The sequence below is a fragment of the Rhinopithecus bieti genome, unplaced genomic scaffold (genome assembly GCF_001698545.2).
Source record: "Rhinopithecus bieti isolate Rb0 unplaced genomic scaffold, ASM169854v2 scaffold_44745, whole genome shotgun sequence".
In the NCBI taxonomy this organism is placed as follows: domain Eukaryota; kingdom Metazoa; phylum Chordata; class Mammalia; order Primates; family Cercopithecidae; genus Rhinopithecus; species Rhinopithecus bieti.
The window spans coordinates 515,500-535,252 of NW_016818280.1; the positions used below are offsets into that span (position 1 = coordinate 515,500).

A 19,753-nucleotide genomic window follows, 5' to 3' on the forward strand; every position below is an offset into this window, starting at 1 on the left:
GCCCTGAGCTGCCTCAGAAGCCCGTGGTAAGGGGTCACCGGCAGCACCCTTCCCGGGGCCCTAGGTCATGCCAGGCACCCTCCTTTTCTTTTTTTTTTTTTGAGATGGAGTCTCGCTCTGTCACCCAGGCTGGAGTACAGTGGTGCCATCTCGGCTCACTGCAAGCTCCACCTCCTAGGTTTACTCCACTCTTCTGCCTCAGCCTCCCGAGTAGCTGAGACTACAGGCGCCCGGGACCACGCCCAGCTAATATTTTTGTATTTTTAGTAGAGACAGGGTTTCACTATGTCAGCCAGGATGGTCTCGATCTCCTGACCTCGTGATCTACCCGCCTTGGCCTCCCAAAGTGCTGGGATTACAGGTGTGAACCACCGCACCCAGCCCAGGCACCCTCCTTTTCTGTTCGACCCTCTTTTCTGTTCGACTCTGAGAACTGCCCTGGGCTGGGCCTTTACCAGGAGATGACTCTGGTTCACTGCCTCTTTGATCTCCTCATGAGAGCGAGACTGGACGGGCCTGTGCAGTTGGTGGGCGTCTGCGTGCCCTGCAAGGCCCACCAGGATAGGCACCCCCAGAGGCCCTGCCCCCAGCTTTTCTCTCTCTCCATGTGACCAGAAAGCAGGCGCCCCTTACTGCAGTCAGCTTTCCCCTATGGTTTCTTGACTAAGAAAGTTCACTTGGAATCTGGGGTCTCCCGTGGGCTGATCCTGTGGTGCTACTTCTGCGGCTGTGGCCTTTTGGGGAGAAGCCCTCACGGGAGGCAGGGCAGCTTCCGGGGGGCTCACCTGGGATGATGAAACTTGGTGCCAGCAGGTTCACAGCCGGGCCACAGGGACTACAGCGGAGCCTGGGTCATTGGCCTCCATGTGCCCAGACAAGCCTCCTCCAAGGGCTTGACAGGGATTCTGCTGGGAGGAAAAACGCCCCCCAAGGCTGGAACCCCACAGGCAGTGGGCAGGACGTCCAGATCCTGGGAAAGGGTGTCCGAGGCTGCACTGCTCCTGTTCCACCCCTTGGGAAACGTGGGTCATTGCACAATCATGTAAAATTCCAACAGAAAAATGCATAGAAAGGGATGTACAAACTTGTTAAGGTAATTAATGTAGTTGACAGAGGACAAATCGCGTTTCTGTTGGTGATGGAGATCCAGCGTGAAGCATTCCGCTAAGAAAAGCCGACATTAACTCCACATGTTCCCTTTTCCATCCCCACGCCTGAGGGTCAGGTTATAATTTGTCAATCCAATTGTGGCACAGTGGCTTGACTTGCTGTTTTTTTTTCTGAAACACTGAGAGTTTTCTTTTCTTTACTTTTTTTTGGGGGGGGCAATCTCATTTTTATTTTTTATTTATTTAAACATTTAAAAAAATTTTAATCTTTATTATATTCTTATTTTGCTCCTTAAAGCAGCTGACCTGCAACATAAGAATAATTGTTATTAATATATAAAAGATCAGGACCTATGTCAAGCCTGAGGCAGTCAGTGGCACAGCCCTCAGGGCAAGGGCCCCTCCAGCCAGCCCTGCCCTGCTTCCTGGGGTACGGTGCATTGAGGGCTTCCCACGGCCCTTGACCTGCTGTGTCCCTCTGGGGCTGCCAGTCAATAGGAGGGGTACAGAGTGAGGCCTGGCCTCCAGGTCTCATCTGCAGGCAGGGAGAGGGCAGAGAAGAACAGATCTGGGAGACTTCAGATCCTCTCCCCAGCAGAGGTCAGGCAGCATCAAGGCTGTGGGCACCAAACTGCCCCAGCCACAAGAGGACTGCCCTGCCTGTGGTGTCTGTCACTGGGATCTACAGGGACCAGGGGCATAGCAGAGGCTGGCAACCACAGGGCAAGCCCCTCCAGGCCAGGTTGGCTTCTGCTCCGGCCACCCTGTGGCACCATGGCAGGCAGGTCAGTCACACACACAGTCCCTGCGCTGGCCATGGCATCTGAACTCAGAGGCAGTGGCTTCACACAGGCGCTAGGCTCGGAGACTGCCAGAAGGACATCAGTGACGGGAGCAGCCCCAGGCAGTCTCAGCTTCGGCAGTGGAGGACAGTGCCAGGGAGGAGGGTGGCGCAGGCTGGGAACAGGTGCCACCACAGAGCGCTGCCTGAGGGGAGCAGGTCCAGTGGGGAGAGTCTTTGGAGTCAGCTTCTGGGGTTGGTCTGCTTTCCTGGTTGGGATGCGGAGTGTTCCCAGCTGCTCTCGCCTGGCCCTCACCCACTCTGAGTTCAGATACACCGCTTACCAGGGGGAGGCCCTTCCAGGGAGCCAGGGCTGCCTGCAAGGAGCTCCTGTGCAGAGGGCGTGGCACCCATGTCAAGGAGCAAAGTACTGTGGGTCCTGCACGCCTCATTTCCCAGCAGGTGATCTGAAAGGTGCCAACATGGAACTCCTCCCGGGGATAAAACAGCACACGCAGCAGCATGGCCAGGGCTTCTGCAGGGAGGGGCAGGGCGCTGAGTACACTCGGGGGCCTGGGGCAGCTCTGCCTCCCAGGGACAATGTGGACTCTGGCAGCAGGGCATGACTTGGGACGAAGCCTGGGAGAAGATGCCCCAGGAGGAGACGCATCGACTGCCACTTGCCTCCTCCCGGAGCCTCACTCTTCTCAGTTTCATCTGTGTGAACTCTGTTATTAGAACCCAGCGGTTTTACAAGTCTTTTCCAGGGACATGTATGAGGACCACTGGACCAGCTCTGGCATCGCATTCACATGCCCACATCCTGCAGGGCACAGTGACTGTCCTTCTGTCCCTGGCCTGGCCATCCCCTCCAGGTCAGGGCAGTTGGCCTCGGGCTCCGGGCCTGGCTCCCCTGGTTCCCTGGAGCCCTGGTCCTTGCGCTGTTTGAGGACTCAGCATCCCTTTGTTAGGTACACCCCCTGGTGCCTTCCGGTTCCCCCAGGTCTCCTTGCTCAGCCATGCCAGGTTTCTCTGGGCTGTCATTCTTGGTGCCGGGGACTGACGGCTGTGTCCCCAGGGTGATGCGGAATCCTGCAGCGCTCTCCTCCTGCAATTATTCCAGAGGCTTAACAAACGAGGCGTCTGCCCAGGGCTCGGAGCCCTCTGACCTGCGCCCTCATTCATCACGAGAGCTCGGGCAGCTCGCGCCAGGCTTCAGGGGTGGGGGCTTCAGCAGCCACACTGACAAAGCACAGAGAGTTCATTTTTCATGGAGATGGAGCTCACGGTTTCTTCTGGCTGGCGGCTCTAGACAGGTGACCAGCCCCAGTGAGCAGTGGCCACACATCTTAGGCCTAGGGAAAGGAGGCAGGAGGATAGGTCCCTGTGCATGGGAGAGGTGGAGAGGGTTGGCAGCACTCACAGTGGCTGGTGAGTGCCCAGCATCACCCCTTTGGGCAGAACCCAGGATGGGCACATGCAGGTTGCAGGGCTGGTGAGAAGTGGTACAGCAGTGGGAGGCCTCGGGCTCAGCTCTGTGCCCTCTGCCCCTATGTCCTCGGGTTGCCCTAAGGGCAGCCGTGCCAGTCGCATGCTGACAGCATCAGCCATCCAGGGGCTGTACAGGAGGGCACTGGCGGTGCAGAGCTTCTGAGCTGTGTCAGCCACGTGGAAGACATGGGAGACAGCCCCAGCCAGCAGGAGGGGCAGGAGATCTCCAGAGCCCCTTCTCCCCCAAAACTCACTGACGTCAGAGTCCTTCTAGGAGCTGACTGCTCTGCTGTTCCCCGCAGGCCGACTGCAACCCCCGCCCACTCCTTCTGGCCGGCTATGAGGATGGATCGGTGGCCCTGTGGGACGTCTCTGAGCAGAAGGTGTGTAGCCACATCGCCTGCCACGAGGAGCCCGTCATGGACCTTGACTTTGACTCCCAGAAGGCCAGGGGCATCTCGGGCTCCGCGGGGAAGGCGCTGGCTGTCTGGAGCCTGGACGGGCAGCAGGCCCTGCAGGTCAGTGCGCCAGGCCCTGGGCCTCATTTATCCTGCTCTGCACTAACAGTCTGATAGGCTGAAACAATATTTAGGCATGAAGAGGAGTTGTTGCAGATCCCTGGCTAATTAATCACTTGGAGGCGGGTGCAGGGGGGCTGTGCATGGCTGGCGCAGAAAGAAAGGGGCGTGGGTGCTGGCAGAGTGTTCACATGGTTCGGGTTTCGCCCAGACCTCAGGTTCATGGCATTACATCTTGTCCATCTAGAGAAAGGCACGCAGAGTCCAGGAATACTCAAACCCCTTTGTGAAAACTCAGAGGAATTTGGTCAGTAAGGAACTGATTAATCAAAAAAAACAAAAAAACAAAACAAAAAAAATACCAGTGTGGAAAACTGCAAGGAGCTGTGGCCCCCGTGGTGGTCTGGAGCTGGTCTGAGGGAGGCTGTTGCTCACGGGCAGTGGGAAAGCCCAGCAGGAAGGCAGGGAGGCCTCAGGGCCGCCTGGCGGTTGCCGAAGATCTTCTTGTGGTGTCTCCTGGGCTCTCCTGGCTGGCGTGGCTCGAGGGGCACCGTGGTATCCCTGTCTGGGCCTGTGGCTCCAGGGCTCAACACAGGGTGGCCTGGCCTACACATGTGGCCCCATTTGGGATGGGAGGGATCGGGTCAGGCTGGTGGGAGCAAGCGGAGCCTCCTGTCCAGGTCTCACTCTGGTGCAGGTCTTGGGGCTGCAAAGACCATGAGGGATGAGGTGCTGGGTGTGGCCTGGGTACATCCTGGCTTCTGGGGGGTGGACAAGGAGCCCCCATTCACCAGAAGCCTTGGAAGCCTGAGACTTACCCACAGCCAGCGAGTGGCCTGATTGCCCAGTCTCGTGGGTGAAGGGCCTCCAGGGGGAGCTGCATGTCCCGTGAGGTGGCTACTGGCCGAAGCAGCAGCTCCCAGCCTCACTGAGGACAGGTCCTGGGGCTGCCCTTCTCTGTGGGGCTGTGGTCCAGGCTGTCTGTATGACAGGAGGCCACAGGGAAGGCATCCCTTGGGCCCCCAGGCAGGGCAGACTTGCCAGCAGCCCCAGCAAGCCTGCTGCGCCTCACGCTCACCCAGTCCTGGCCCCTGTGGGGCGGGGAGGGCTCACCTTGGGTCCGTCAGGCCCACTCCTGAGTAGGCACCACCAGAGCCTTTGAAGCATATGGTAGAGCTGCGAAGGACGGGCCCTGGTGAGACCAGGATACACAGAGGGGCAGGGTTCTGTGAGCGGCCCCAGTGCCCTGTGGGCATCACCAGCCTGTGCGGGCACATGGCAGACTTGCAGGAAAGCTGTGTCCATCCATTCCCCATCCGTCAGCTGTCCTGGGGGTGGGGACGCAAGTCCCTACTGTAAGCGGCAGAGCTTCTTGTGTTTCCCCAGGAAGAACGGTCTCCTAAGGCCTAGTAGGCCTGTGTGATGGGCGGATGAGAGTCATCATCATGCCCATTCTTAGCAGCTAGAAGCTGAGCTGCTCTGGGCACTGGGAGGCTGAGCCACTCTGGGTGCTGGCTCTGCATGTCTGGAAGGGGCATCTCCCTCCCACTCCCTCCCTCCTCCTCAAGCCTGGCAGGGACCCTGCAGGGTGCCCCCATGGGGTCCAGTGTTCACTTGGCACTAGCTTGTCCTTCACCAGTCTGACAGTAAAGGGCTGAAGACCCAGGCAGCTTCCCTGAGAGCCCCCGGAAGGCTCTTCCCTGCAGTCCCCACCCCTGCGCCCAGGACCCCGGGAAGGGGCCCTCCTGCCGTCCTGACCCAGATCTGCCTCGTCTCTCCTGGCGTGCTTGGGAAACAGCTGCTGGAACTTAAGACTGTAATTTATGGGGCACGTTCCAGTCCAGAGATGAACTTGACCGGATTGATGAAATGAAAAGTTAAAGCAAAAGGAGGACCAGGTATTAATGAATTGAAAAGTGAGAGCAGAAGGGAGAACCAGGAACTGGAAGTGGTTGGCGTGGCTGTGGCGTGCTGGGCAGGGCATCGGCCTGTGGTGCACATCAAAGGAGAAGCGCTTCCCCTACTGAGCCCTGTGTTGCATGGGCCAGGAGGAGGCCTGGGAGGGGACAGGCGACCCCAGGGACAGGGGACAGGGAGCTGTGTTGCATGGGCCAGGAGGAGGCCTGGGAGGGGACAGGCGATCCCAGGGACAGGGGACAGAGAGCTGGAGAGGCTGACATGCCACCCTCTGCCCAATGTCACGTCTTAACATTGATCCTAGAGGCCCTGGAGACTGCAGGTTCTGTAAAGCCCGGGCCTCAGGGAAAGCCTCTGGGGGCGCTTTCGGAGGTGAGCTGCTTGAGAGCATTCTTGCCGCCGGGAGCAAGCAAGGTGACCGCAGGTCCTCAGCACCCACAGGTGTCCTCACCCACCGCCTGCACTGTGACTCCTCGGCCAAGAGCCACATGGGTGCGGCTGTGTGTCCCTCGCACCCTCCCACCAAAGCCTCTGATAAGCCAAGATCAGTCTCCCCCCAGCGGGTGCTGGGAGCAGAGACGCGAGTGAGGTTCCCGGAGCAGAGCATGGGTAATCAGAACCAGATGGTGGCCTGGCCGCGCCACGCATTCCTGGCACCTGAGGTCATGCGCTATGAGAGACACTGGTGGCCAGAGAGCCTTCCTGGAAGGGCCAGGTCCAGGCTGGGGCTTGGCCAGGGGCCGCGGTGGTGACGAGGAGGCTGCCCACATCAGGATGCCACCTGAGGATGCCTTGGAGGCAAGTGGCAACTGGAGCCCTGCCTTGCTAAGGTGGCTTTCTCATGAGCCATCGCAGTTAGAGCCTGCGTTGTCATCAGATACAGGTGGTATGCAGGCCCTCTCCCTCCCACATTTGGGGTAGCGCCCACAGCCTTGAAGCGGGGACTGATTTACAGCCAGCCATATTCTGAGGCCTTTAAGTAATAATGAGGCTCCCCTACTCCAGACAGCCCTGGCCTGGGAAGTGGACCAACCGTGGCTCTCCAATGAGACAGGGCCAGGTGTCCCAGCTGCGCTCCCATCTGCACAGCAGTGGTGGCTGCTGCCGCCGTCTGCCAGAGGCTGCCCTTTAGAGAGCAGTAGCAGAGCTGCTGGGCAGCCAGGAGGGAGGCCAGAGGGCCCTGGGTCAGCTCCCCGTGCATCGCATCAGGAGGAGAGGCTTGTGCAGGGCTTGGGCATGGTCCCACCTGCCATCAGGAGCACAGTAGTACAGGGCCCTGGCTGCCATCACTGCAGGGCCAGGACCAGTCCTCTTCTTCAGGAACACAGGGCTGGAGCAGGCCCTAGTCTTTCTCCAGGAGGCCCCACCAGGCTTCCTGCATCGTCCTCTTTTCCTGCGGGAAGCTGGTCCTTGCACCTGGTTTTCTTTACCTTGATGCTGTCACTGCTTTCTGAGAATGGCTGAGGTGGGTGTGGGGTCGTTCCTGTCCCTGCAGCCAGTGGCCGCCTGGCTGGTGGGTAGGCACAGCCAGGCTGCTGGGCAGGAGTAACTGTGCATCTCAGCTTCCCACAGGTGAAGACACCCAGTCAGGACTCCTACGGAAACCTCCCCGCGCGCCTAGTGGCTCCAGGCATTCAGCAGCTCTTTTCTCCCTGGGAAGGACCTTCCAGCAAATTCCTATCAAGAGGGCCCTGAGCAGGCTCCAGTGGCTTCCAGTGAGGGCCATGGCGTGGGGCCCGGTGTTTGCTCTCTACCACTGACTTAGGGCAGAGGTCATAGGAGAGAAACGGGTGACGGTGACGATGGCATCAAATCAGCCTCCTGTTCTTGTTCCCAGCCATCAGTTCCCTCCCTGGGCCACTGTGTTCTGGTCCCCGAGAGCAGGGAGAGGCTCCTGGGTCTGCAAGCACAGGCGGTGAACCCCACATGCGTGACACATACATGCCAGCATCCCCCCACGGCCCTGCACAGCAGGTGCTGGCCTTGATGGCCCCTCAGCCGGGTCACAGGGAGCCAAGTGGGGAGGCAGGGGCTGGTGTGGAGGGAGGGGAGGCAGCCCTGAGGCCGGGTGCTCTGCACACTGAGGCCAGCCTGGGCTTGTGGTTGCCAACCAATGGCTGTGTGTCATGCTGCAGCACGTTCAGCACAAGGAGGACGCTGCCAAGACCCCTAGAGCCAAGGTCTGCCAGGCAAGAGAGGTAGAGGACAGGCAGAGCATCTGGGATGTGCTGGGACTGTGCTGGTTACAGTGGGGGGTGGGAGGGGAGGGGCCATGAGAAGGGTCAGGGCTGCAGGCCTTGCTAAGTCCATGAACAGGGGGACCTGGGCCCTGGAGATGCCTTGAAAGGGCAGGACAATGGGCCTGCAGGGGCTTGGCCTTGAGAGACAAGCTGGTGTTGAGGTCGGAGGGCAAGGTGGCTGAGAGGGCATGGCGAGGCGCCGACCTCACTGACCAGGAGCCTAGAGCAGCGTCAGGGGGCGCAGGCGGTGGTATCCCAGGCCGGGGTGAGGGCTGTGGGTTGTTTGGTGGCATCTCCTCACCAGGCAAGGCTCCTCCCACCTCTCCTGGGGAAAGAATCTGGGTCTTGAATGGGTGCCTGATGTCACCGAATGCTCTCACTGTATCTCTATGACTCATACAGGTTTTCTTCTTGAATCTGTTCATTGCATTGTTGGAGTTTTCTTAAACATTAAAACAACTAAAATCCTCAGTCTGTCCCTGGATCTCAGGGAAAAGTCCTGAAATCACCACGAGCGCCCCCCACGTGTGACATATGCTCTGCCCACTCCACTGGGCTGGGCCGGAACTGCCCAGAGCCACAGACTGACTTGGGTCTCCCTCTCCCACCACCTGCCTAGTGACAAGAGCCCCAGGCTCAGGAAGCTGGTGGGGAGCGTCTCCTCTTCTCCCGATGGATGGACACATTTGGGCGGTGGAGGTGGGGATTGTGAGTGACTATAGGTTGGTCTTCACCTGCACCATTACTGGGCAGTTATTTTCTCTGCCTGGGTTGTTTTCTTTGTAGACTAATTTAGGTTTCCTGATTTAGGGAATTTTCTAGGAATGTGTGGGCATACAAATCCTCAAGGTTATATTCCTAGTGACCTTTTTTGGACTGCTTGTGATGATTGTTTAAATTTCTGCCGCATTCAAAGCTCTGTCCCTGCTTTATTCCTGATCAGTCTTGTATGTGTTTGTCCTTGAGCATTTCTATCTTTCTGTTCATCATTTCTGTCCTTGCCATGCTCTCCCTCCATCCCATGTCCCCTGGGTTGCATCTGCTGCCCTGCCTGGGGTCAGGTGCACAGCCCATCGACACTCAGCCTTCCCTTGCTCGCCCCACATGGAGCCTGTTTCCACAGGTGACCACCCAGCTGGGGTCCCTGGTGCAAGAAGACATTGTCTTCCTCCCCTCACTTCCGGGCAGACCCCATTTTATTATTTTTTTCCATGTTGCTCATTTGACACAAAGACCCCATTTTATTTGTTCTCTGGCTGCTGAGTTAATTAGAATGCTTTTATGGTTCTGAATGTTTGATTTTTTTCCCCAGTTATTTTTTAGTTTTCAATTTCTAACTTAATTAACATTGTGGTCTGGGAACAAGGTCTGAATGATATCAGTTCTTTGAAATGCAGGGCTGTCCAGTTTTCATAAGCACTGCACATGTGCCAGGGAGGCGCTGCTGGTTGTCAGATGCCCCGCTGCACACGTGAGTGCCAGGCCCATGTGTCTACTGATTCTTAGGCCTTTAAGTCATCCTGCAGGTGACCAGGGTCCCCAGCAAGTGCAGAGAGGCCTGTCCAGTTCCCTTTTGCTGGGAGCCTGTGTTTGTTTTATGCACTTTGAAGCTGGCCTAGGAATATGCCAGTTTAAAATGGTAATTCCCTTGTGGGTGAGGTCTTCTCTTCATTCCCCTCATCATCTCTAGAAAGGACAATTGCCCCAAAGCCTATTTTCCAACTCTTAGTATGGCTCAATCCAGGTTTCTTTTGGTCGCTACTTCCCTTTATAGCCTTATATTTTAATCATTTTACCTCCAACCTTCCTGGCGCTCCAGGTGTAGACACATCTCTTACGGAAGCAGTTCTCATGTCGATAATTGCATTTCATGTGTGGGCATTCTTACATCTCAAGCCCTGGGCATTCTTACATCTCAAGCCCTCCTTCTGGAAGCCAAAAGCACATCCTTTAGGGATTCCTCGGCCAGGGGCTTCTTGGTGGCTGTGCTGGTGGCCTCGGAGTGCACGGGCCTGGATGCCAAGGGGCCGTTCTCTCAGCAGCAGCAGCTGCTGGGTCTCAGATCTAGGTCTTGCTGCTTCCCTGGGCTGCTGAGAATTCAACTCCCAGCCTGGCCACCTTCCGTGTGGCTCAGTCCCATAAGCTTTGATTTATTTTTTTTTTATTTTTTTTATTTTGAGACGGAGTCTTGCTCTGCCGCCCAGGCTGGAGTGCAGTGGCCGGCTCTCAGCTCACTGCAAGCTCCGCCTCCCGGGTTCACGCCATTCTCCTGTCTCAGCCTCCCGAGTAGCTGGGACTACAGGCGCCCGCTTCGTCGCCCGGCTAGTTTTTTTTTTTGTAGTTTTAGTAGAGACGGGGTTTCACTGTATTAGCCAGGATGGTCTCGATCTCCTGACCTCGTGATCCGCCCGTCTCGGCCTCCCAAAGTGCTGGGATTACAGGCTTGAGCCACCGCGCCCGGCCAGCTTTGATTTATTGTGTCTTCATTTTAATTCAGTTCAGAATATTGTGATTTCCTCTTTGATCCGTTGGTTCCTTGGGGGGGTGTGTTAATTTCCAAATATTCATTGATTTTGTAGCTATATCTTTAATCTAGCTTAATTCTGTTGTCAGTGAATGCACGCAGTGCAATTGCAGTGTTTAGAAATTTATGGAGGCTTGTTTTTGGCCCAGCACATGGCCTGTGTCGGGGAGTGCACCACATGGACTTGAAAGGAGCGTGTGTTCCGCAGTTGTAGGGTGGAGCCTTCCGTCAGCCTGACCCAGGTCAGTGGACGTGGTTCCAGTCTTTAATATCCTTACTGATTTTTTGGTCTAGTTTTTTTTAACAGTTACGCAGAGAAGGCTCTTAAAATCTTTAACTGTGATTGCAAACATGCCTGTTTCTTTGTCTCTGCCAGTTTTGCTTCATGAGCTTTGAAGCTCTGGGGCTGAGTGTGGGTGTATAGGCGCTGAGATGTCACCTCGTCTTGGTGCAGGGCCTTTTTCTCAACACAAAGTGTCCCTTGTCTCTTGTAATGCTCTTTGTCTTGAAGTTGGCTTTGTCTGATGCTAAACAGTAGCATCGACTTTCTTAGGTTTGCCCTTTGCATTTTCCTCCCTGCTTCTACCTTCAACCTGTCTTGACCTCTTGACATTTAAAAAGCATCTTTTTTTTTTGTTTTTTTTTGAGACGGAGTCTCGCTCTGTCACCCAGGCTGGAGTGCAGTGGCTTGATCTCAGCTCAATGCAAAGCTCCGCTCCCGGGTTTTCATGCCATTCTCCTGTCTCAGCCTCCCGCAGTACTGGGACTACAGGCGCCCCGCCAACCACGCCCGGCTTAATTTTTTTTATATTTTTAGTTAGAAACGGGGTTTCAGCTGTTGTTAGCCGGATGTCTCGATCTCTGACCTCGTGATCCGCGCCATCTCGGCTCCCAAAGTGCTGGGATTATTAGGACATATGAGCTCCACCGCGCCCGGCCGCATCTTTTTTTTTTACTTTTTTATTTTTTTTTTGAGACAGAGTCTCACTTTGTCGCCAGGCTGGAGTGCAATGGCATGATCTCGGCTCACTGCAACCTCCGCCTCCCAGGTTCAAGTAATTCTCCTGCCTCAGCCTCTCGAGTAGCTGGGATTACAGGCTTGTGCCACCACGCCCGGCTAATTTTTGTATTTTTAGTAGAGATGGGGTTTCACCATGTTGGCCAGGCTGGTCTCGATCTCTTGACCTCATGATCCATCTGCCTCGGCCTCCCAATAAAAAGTATCTTTAGAAGACAGGTGTGTCTTGCTTTGTGATGCTTTCTGACAATCTCTGCCTTTTGACTGATGCGTTTAGTCTGTTTGCATTCACTGTAATTATTGACATGTCTGGGATTAAGTTTAACATCTCTATGCTTATTTTCCACTTGTCACTTCCATTTTTGACCACTTTTCCTCCTTCTCGACCTTCTTTTGTGGTAATCAAATATTTATTTCTTAGTATTCTGTTTTGTTTCCTCTATTGGCTTCTTAGCTAGACCCCTTGCCACTTTTGTTCCTACGTGGTTGCACTTTAAGAGTGTGCACCCTTCTCAAAGTCTCCTTAGAATCAGTGTTGTTCACATCCCGTCTCACAAACATGACCTTGTGCTGGTGCAATCCCTCCTGCTCACCCTTTTAGTCTTTCTGTGACTGTTGTGATCTGTATCTACACACATTCAAAACTGCACCTTACAATATTAGTTTTCCTTTTCTTTGAGGCAAGGTCTTGCTCTGTCACCCAGACTGGGGTGCAGTGTTGCAATCACAGCTCACTGCACCCTCAAACTCCTGCCTCAGCTTCCCGAGTAGTTGGGACTATAGGCACGTACCACCATGCCTGGCTAAGTTTTTGTAGAGATAGGGTCTCACTGTGTTGCCCAGGCTGGCCTTGAACTCCTAGGTTTAAGCAATCCCACATGCTGGGATTACAGGTATGAGCCACTGCATCTGACCAGTTTTCCTTCAAATCATCAGTTAAAAAAAAAAAAAAAAAAACTTAAAAGAAATAAAAAACATAACATGTTACATTTACTCACCCCTTTGCCATTTCTGCTGCTTATCCTATAGACCCAAGTATCTTCTTACATTTTTTTGTAGTGCAATTCTGCTGGCAAAAAATTCTCTAGCTTTTGTTTATCTAAAAAATGTCTTCATCACCCTCCTTTTTACAGAATCCTAGCTATGGAACTTGGGAATGATAGTTTTATTTTTCCTTGGGCCCTGTAAAGATGTTGTTCCTTGTTTCTGATGAGAACTCATGGTATCCTATCATTCCCATGCATGTAATATGTCTTGCACCATGGCTGCTTTCAAGATTTTTTTTTTTTTTATCTGTGGTTTTCAGCAGTTTGACTATCATGTGCCTAGATAGATTTTCTTTTCTTGTCCTGATTGGGTTCTGCTGAGTTTTTCATCTATATATTCGTGTTTCTCATTAAAATTGGGAAATATCCAGCCACTGTTTTTTCTTGACCATTTTTCACTGTCTCCTCCTTCTGGGGCTCCTGTGAGTTGCGCAGTCTGATAGCATCCCATGGGCCCCTGACGCTCTGTTTGTTTTGGTTCAGTCATTTTTCTCCCTCCTTTTCAGATTGGACAATGTCTGTTGATCTGTCTTCTAGTTCACTGACTTTGAAAATAAATATATTTCCAATCTGCTGTTAAGCCTATTTGATACATTTTTCATTTCAGTATTGAGCTTTCCAGTTCTATATTTTCTATTATGATTCTTTTTTATAATTTCCATTTATCTGCTAATAGTTCCTATATGCTCATTGAAGACAATTTTTTTGGTAATTATTTGAATACATTTTCCTTTCATTTTTTTTGAACACATTTAAGTAGTTTCTTTAAAGTCTTTATCTGATATGTTCAACATCTCTGCCATTTTGGGGTCAGTTTCTATTAACTGCTTTTTCCCCTTGACTATGGGTCATATATTCCTGCTTCTTAGCATGTCTAGTAATTTGCTGTTTGTGTGCCAGACATGGTAAATGATACATGCTGAATCTCTGGGTTCTGTTATTTTGCTCTGAAGAGTGTTTGCTTTCATTCTGGTGTGCAGTTCAGTTACTGACTGTTCGCCTTGAGCTTGTGCAGGCTTGGCTTTTGGCTTTGTTAGGGCAGGTCTGTGGAAAGTTCATTCCCAGGCTTGTTAAGTGGGGTGGAACTCAACTTCCAAACTCTGCCTCTCCTGCAGACCTTGTCAGGGCTTGGTTTCTACTTTTGTTCTGGTAGATCTAGGGTAGGCCATACTCTAAGACAGAATCCTATTCCTGAAGTGATGCCGTTCTGGTAGCTCAGCTGGTCTCAGGCTGTCACGCAGTCTTTGCACTCAGGCTGACTGGACCTCCAGCAGTGTTGACCTCTTGAACCTGTTCTGTTTAACTCTGCAGCTCTCGTAAGCCCTGTGGAGTCCACCGTGAGCATGCGCAGTCCAGCCCTCACACAAGACTCATAGGGACCCCTCACACAGTCTTCAGCTCCCTCCATTCCTTTGCCTTGCCCCACGGATTTCAGCCCTCTGACTGCTCTAGATTCTGATCTTTGCCTCCTCAGCTTAATGTGACCACTATGTTCTGTGTGGACTTCATGCCGAGGGCATTGTCTCCAGGCAGAGAGCTGTGGGGGCATTTGGGAGGCCCACCTCATCAGCTCCCCTTCTCTGCCTAGTGTTTCCTGCCTGTAAACAGTTGCCTTGTGTATTTTGTCCACTTTTTATGATTGTTTGCATCAAGAGGACTAGTCTGGTACCAGTTACTCAATTATAGCCACTTTCCTATTGTTCTTGCTTTATGGATGATATGTCAGTTTATTGGCTAAACAGATATTTACAGTTATTTTGGGGGGTGGGGGCCACAAAGTCTTGCTCTGTTGCCCAGGCTGGAGTGCAGTGGTGTGATCATAGCTCACTGCAGCCTCAAACTCCTGGATTAAGCAATCCTTCCACCTCAGCCTCCCAAGAAGCTGGGACTACAGGTGCATGCCAGCATGCATGGCTAATTAAAAAATTTTTTTTGTAAAGACAGGATCTCTATATGTTGCCCAGGCTGGTCTTGAACTCCTGGGCTCGGGCAGTCCTCCTGCCTTGGCCTCCCAAAGTGCTGGGATTATATAGCTCTTCACTGGGAATTGTACTCTTTATCATTGTTAAGTATTTTATATAACCTTACCTAATGCTTTGGCCCTGAATTCAAATGTTCTTATTATTCAGATTACCCTGTTCTTCTTGTTTGCATTTTCCCGGTATATCTCTGCCAAGAGTTCCTTTGGAATCTCCCTTGTACATAGCACAGATTTGGATTTCACTTTGAAATTCAATCATAAACCTAGACTCAAATGATCCTCCAACCTCAGCCTCCCAAGTAGCTGGGACTACACAACCACACCTGGCTAATTTGTAATGTTTTTAAAAGACAGGGTCTCACTCTGTTGCCCAGGCTGGAGTACAGTGGTGTGATCTTAGCTTACGACAGCCTCAAACTCGCAGCCTCAAGTAATCCTCCTGTCTTTGCCTCCCAAGTAGCTGGGATTACAAGCATGAGCCACCACACTCAGCCTGTTGAGTATATTTAGATCTTTTTTTTTAACTTTATGCAGATATACAAGCGAAATACTAGGAAACAAAGGCACCTACAGTGAGGTGGGATAGGAGAAGGAAATGATGCTATTTTTGTCATTACTTATGGTGGGGGAGCTCAGGTAATCTCTCGGGGATGAGGTTGACTATTGTATCTTTGGCCCCTAAGGACAAAAACTGAGCTAAATCAGTGAACTTAACAACCATCCCACCTCTCTCAGTGCCTCCCATATTTCTGTGAGTTATATAACCGGTTTCACAGCCATAATCCCCATATTGTCTTAGAGCTAATCCTATAGGCAAGTGGGTCCAGTGCTCCCTGCCAGACCATTTGCAGCAGTTCTTCAGTTATCTCTTACGAGACTGGAGTTAATCTTTTAGTCCTTCAAGAACAGCTTATGGCTGCAGGATTCTCTGAGTTCTTACATGTTCAGAAATGTTGGTCTGTTGTTTTTATAGTTGAGCGACAGTTTGGCTGGATATAAAATGCTTGGACCTCGCTTTCCTCCTCAGCCTTTGCAGGCATCACCCCATCATCCCTTGGCACCCATGTGGCTGCGGAACATTCTGAGGATGGCCTAAATGGCACCCTCGTCATCAGCATGGTCTTTTTGTCTGGCTATTAAAAGTTTTTTCGCTATGAAGTCCGATAACTTTATTACAGCGTATCTTTTTTTTTTTTTGAGACAGGGTCTCACTCTGTTCCCCAGACAGGAGTGCAGTGGCAGTGATCTCAGCTCACTGCAGCCTCCATCTCCTGGGCTTAGCTGATTCTCCGCCTCAACCTCCCGAGTAGCTGGGATTACAGGCACATGCCACCACCCCCAGCTAATTTTTTAAAAAATTCTTATAGAGATGGAGGTCATGCTGTTTTACTCAGGCTGGCCTCAAACTCTTGGACTCAAGCAATCCTCCCACCTCAGCCTCCCAAAGTGCTGGGATTACAGGCATGAGCCACCACGCCCGGCCCATTCTGCTCACTCTCCATCATTCCTGCCCTTTGTGTCCCTGGCTGTCCTGTTAGAGTTGCTGCTGCTGCTGATTCTCCTTCATTGCTTTGAGTTTTTCTTCCAGTTCTCCCCTGAGCTCTGCCAGGTCAGCTTTCCTCCTCCGCGTTCTTCTGCTTTGGGTTCTTGTTTTACAGACGGGACGCAGAGCCAGAGCTTAATTCATGAAGTTTTCTTTTGTTAATTTATGACAGCATTGCTTGGTGACAGTTTCCATTGGCCTCTGCTGAATGTTGCCATTGTTTTTTCCTGTTTCTTCTTCCTTTTTTCCTTGTGCTGTCTTTGCAGAGATGTGTGATTCGCAACGGAGGGCAGCGTGGCCCCATCAGGAGGCCCTTAGAGAAAAGGGTGCTGACGGAAAGCTCACAGTGCATGGGGCCGGTGTGGAAGGAAGTGGCCCTTGTTTCTTGTCATCATGGTGGCAAAGTGCCTCTGTTATTCAGTGTGTGGGCACAGAGGTGCCAAACTTCCTGCAGCACATGGGACAGCCCTGTGGAACCAAGAAGTGCTGTGGCCACAGAGGCAGCGCTAATCCCCCAACTCCCCAGCTCCCTGCTTGTTGTAGGAGAAGAATGTCAGGGAGGGGTCAGGGCAGGAGGGTTCCTGCGCACCCAGCGCCGAGTGTGGGACGCTCGGCCCAGGAAGAGGCCAGCGCCCCGACAGCCCCATGCACATAGGATCTGCCTGTGTGGCTCAGGGTCTTGTGCAGTGCCCCACCCGCTCTCAGAACCCAGCCGGGGATGTTGCCCCCACCAGGCAAGGTGCCCCCACGGGGCAAGGTGCACTGTGTGGTTCCTGCCGCCTCCAGGGCGTCTCCCCTGTCCCCGCCTCATCCTGCCAACCCCCAACTGGGTCTCGCTCTTGGCAGCGCTCCCAGCCCTGTTGAGCTTGGGGGTTCACATACCTCATGGTTTTGCTGAAGATGGAGTTTGTATTTCTCATCCTCATCAGCTTTGGGGTGGTTGTGAGGTTCTTTTGGGAGAAGTGCCAGCGTTCTGCTGCTGTCAAGGCCAGGACGTGGCCTCTCACTAGGCACTAGGGTGCAGTGTCTTCCCCGGGGTGAGGAGCCCCAGGATCCAGCCCCTCTCCTGCAGCTGGGACATCCCTGTCTCTCTGCTGCTCTCTGACTGGGGAAGGAGTCGGTCAGAGCTGGTGCAAGGAGCAGCAGGGCAGGGCTGAAGACCAGTCTGAGGGGAGGGCTGGAGTCCCTCATCGTGGCCTTAGGAAGAGTGGGAGGTCAGCTGTGCGGGAGTGTGTGCCCCTCACATCCCGGGCCTGTGGGCCTGCGTCTCTCCTGGTTCCAGCTGCAGATGGGGTGCCGGGGACAGCACTGCCTCATGGGCTTAAGCAGTGGCCTAATGCCTCCCCTCACTCTCACAGGTGCGTGGGACTCATGAACTCACCAATCCCGGGATCGCCGAGATCACCATCCGGCCAGACCGCAAGATCCTGGCCACCGCAGGCTGGGACCACCGCATCCGCGTGTTCCACTGGCGGACGATGCAGCCGCTGGCCGTGCTGGCCTTCCACAGTGCCGCCATCCAGTGTGTGGCCTTCGCCACCGATGGCTTGCTGGCCGCGGGCTCTAAGGATCAGCGGATCAGCCTCTGGTCGCTCTACCCACGCGCGTGACTCACCCACTCCCCTCCCGGGAGACAAGGAGGGCGGGCAGGGAGGTGGGCATCGGGCCCCAGCCTTGACCTGAAACCTCAAGGGCCTCTGAGGACCAGCAAGTCATGGCCCAAGGACCACGAGGTTGGTGTTTCCTTTTGTGGAGTGTGTCATCACAGGACGGTGACTCTGGGGGCCAGCCAGAGTCCTGGCCGTCCAAGGCCTACAGGAGACGTTGGCTTGGGCCTGCTGTGTTGCCAGCTGAGGGTATTTTATAATAAATTTCCATTGCCAAGTTGCAGGCTTGAGGTGGGAGCTCCCTGAGGAGGCCCTGGTCCCCCACTTAGCATCAGTGCCCTCAGACCCCCACCAGGCAGGATGCTCAGCCCCACCCTCACCCACTGTTGAATGGGCCACCCCAAGTGTGGGTTTCCTGGGCCAGGCCTCGGGAGATGATAGGCCCCAACCACAGCTGCCTGTCGATGTCCACGTGATCCCTCGCCCTGAGGAAGCCAGGAGCTCCCAACACATAGGTTGAGGCCAGGATCAGGATCAGGAAGTAACTGAACTCCCTAAAGAGTGAAGCTGAAGCAGAGAAAGGTGCCTGTGAAGGATGGCAAGGGGGGCTTGCAGCGCACAGGGCCAGGCCAGATGTGGGATCCAGGAGGGCATGCCTGCCCAGAGAGGGTGCAGTGGAGAAGGCACGCAGGGTGCGCCTCCAGGTGAGTGCTGGGCAGAAGGCACGAGAGCGGCGAGGGAGTGACAAGCACTGCCTCACAGCGGTCAAGGCTACAGTCATAGCTGCAGCTGCACACAGGGTGGCCCCCAGGGCACAACACAGCAAGAACAGGACTTAGCAGCCAGAGCCTCACACTGCAGGCAGCCGGGCCCAGCCTGGCCAGTCGTCTCCTCCTAAACGCGGGTGTTGATTAGGAAAGAACCATGACCCTGAATACTGGAGTGGGGCCCATGGGCAGATCCAGAGAAGCTGGGACCACAAACGCCTGCGTCTGCCCTGATTGCCGGAAGAGCACCTCTAGCTGAAGGCCCGGGGTGGCCTCCCTTGAGGCAGTTGCCCTGCAGGGCCTTGCCAATGCTCCTTGGGACCGCCACCCAGGCTTCTAGTCCTAGAACTAGACTCGAGTCCAGCAGGCCCCCGGGGTGAGGTACAGAGGGTGACCCTGAGAGGGGTGCCAACCTCCTGCAGGACCACGTGGCATTTCCAGGTTTACAGGCAGAAATCTGGAGAACATGTGTGGGACGGATCGGAAGGGTGTGGGATCCAGGTGGCCAGAGCATGGGTGGATTAGGGGAGTTCCTGGAACAGACCTGTTAAACGGAGGGCTGGACTGGGCGCTGCAGCTTGGGGCCAGGAAGGCTCCGGCGCCGGGTTGGGGGTGGGGGGCTGGATTACAGCCTGAGGGCAGCTGCACTGGGATAAGTGGATGTGACCAGCCGCCATGGGGTACGGTCGAGGAGGGCTTCCAAGGCCTGGGGATGGGGGTGTTAGATTTGTCAGTGAGACCTGTGCACCCACTGCAGGGGGTCCCAAGACCGCACCTCCCAACCCCACTGTGAGGAACGTGGTTGCTGGGGGCCCGGAGTCCTCGAGGGGTCCTGTGACCACTCTTCTCTGTTGGTTCCACCAAACGGGAATGTCAATGCTGGCCAGGAAAGCAGCCCCTGGCCCAAGCTTGGAGACCGCCTGACTTGGGCACTGACCTGGCCCCATTGGACAAGGGTGGCCACCAGGTGCCCAGGACCTTTGGAGGGGGGGGCCCTGCTGCTTCTCCTTGAGTGTCCTGTAGCCAGCCACTGGGATGCATGGGGCACTCCGGGAGGGATTTTCACATCACTGAGGTGTCAGGGAGGGAAAGGGTCCTGGGTTTAGGCTGCAGTGACTGCAGGTGCTGAGGGAGCTGCACCCTGGGCACTCATCATAGGCTGTCACGGTGAGGGAAGGTGTCAGGTTCTGACATCCCCACGACAGCGGCAG

General features: G+C 54.3%; 1 protein-coding gene across 1 annotated transcript in view; it reads left to right on the forward strand.

The window, feature by feature from the left end:
- The window catches only part of GNB1L (G protein subunit beta 1 like), a 71,005-nt gene extending 52,949 nt beyond the window's left edge, over window positions 1-18,056 (forward strand). The window contains exons 7-8 of the mRNA XM_017856652.1: window positions 3,684-3,899; window positions 17,527-18,056. Coding sequence (XP_017712141.1) covers window positions 3,684-3,899; window positions 17,527-17,778 — 468 coding nt within the window. The 3' untranslated portion in view covers window positions 17,779-18,056. The remainder of the gene's footprint in view (window positions 1-3,683; window positions 3,900-17,526) is intronic.
- Window positions 18,057-19,753: the final 1,697 nt, after the last annotated feature.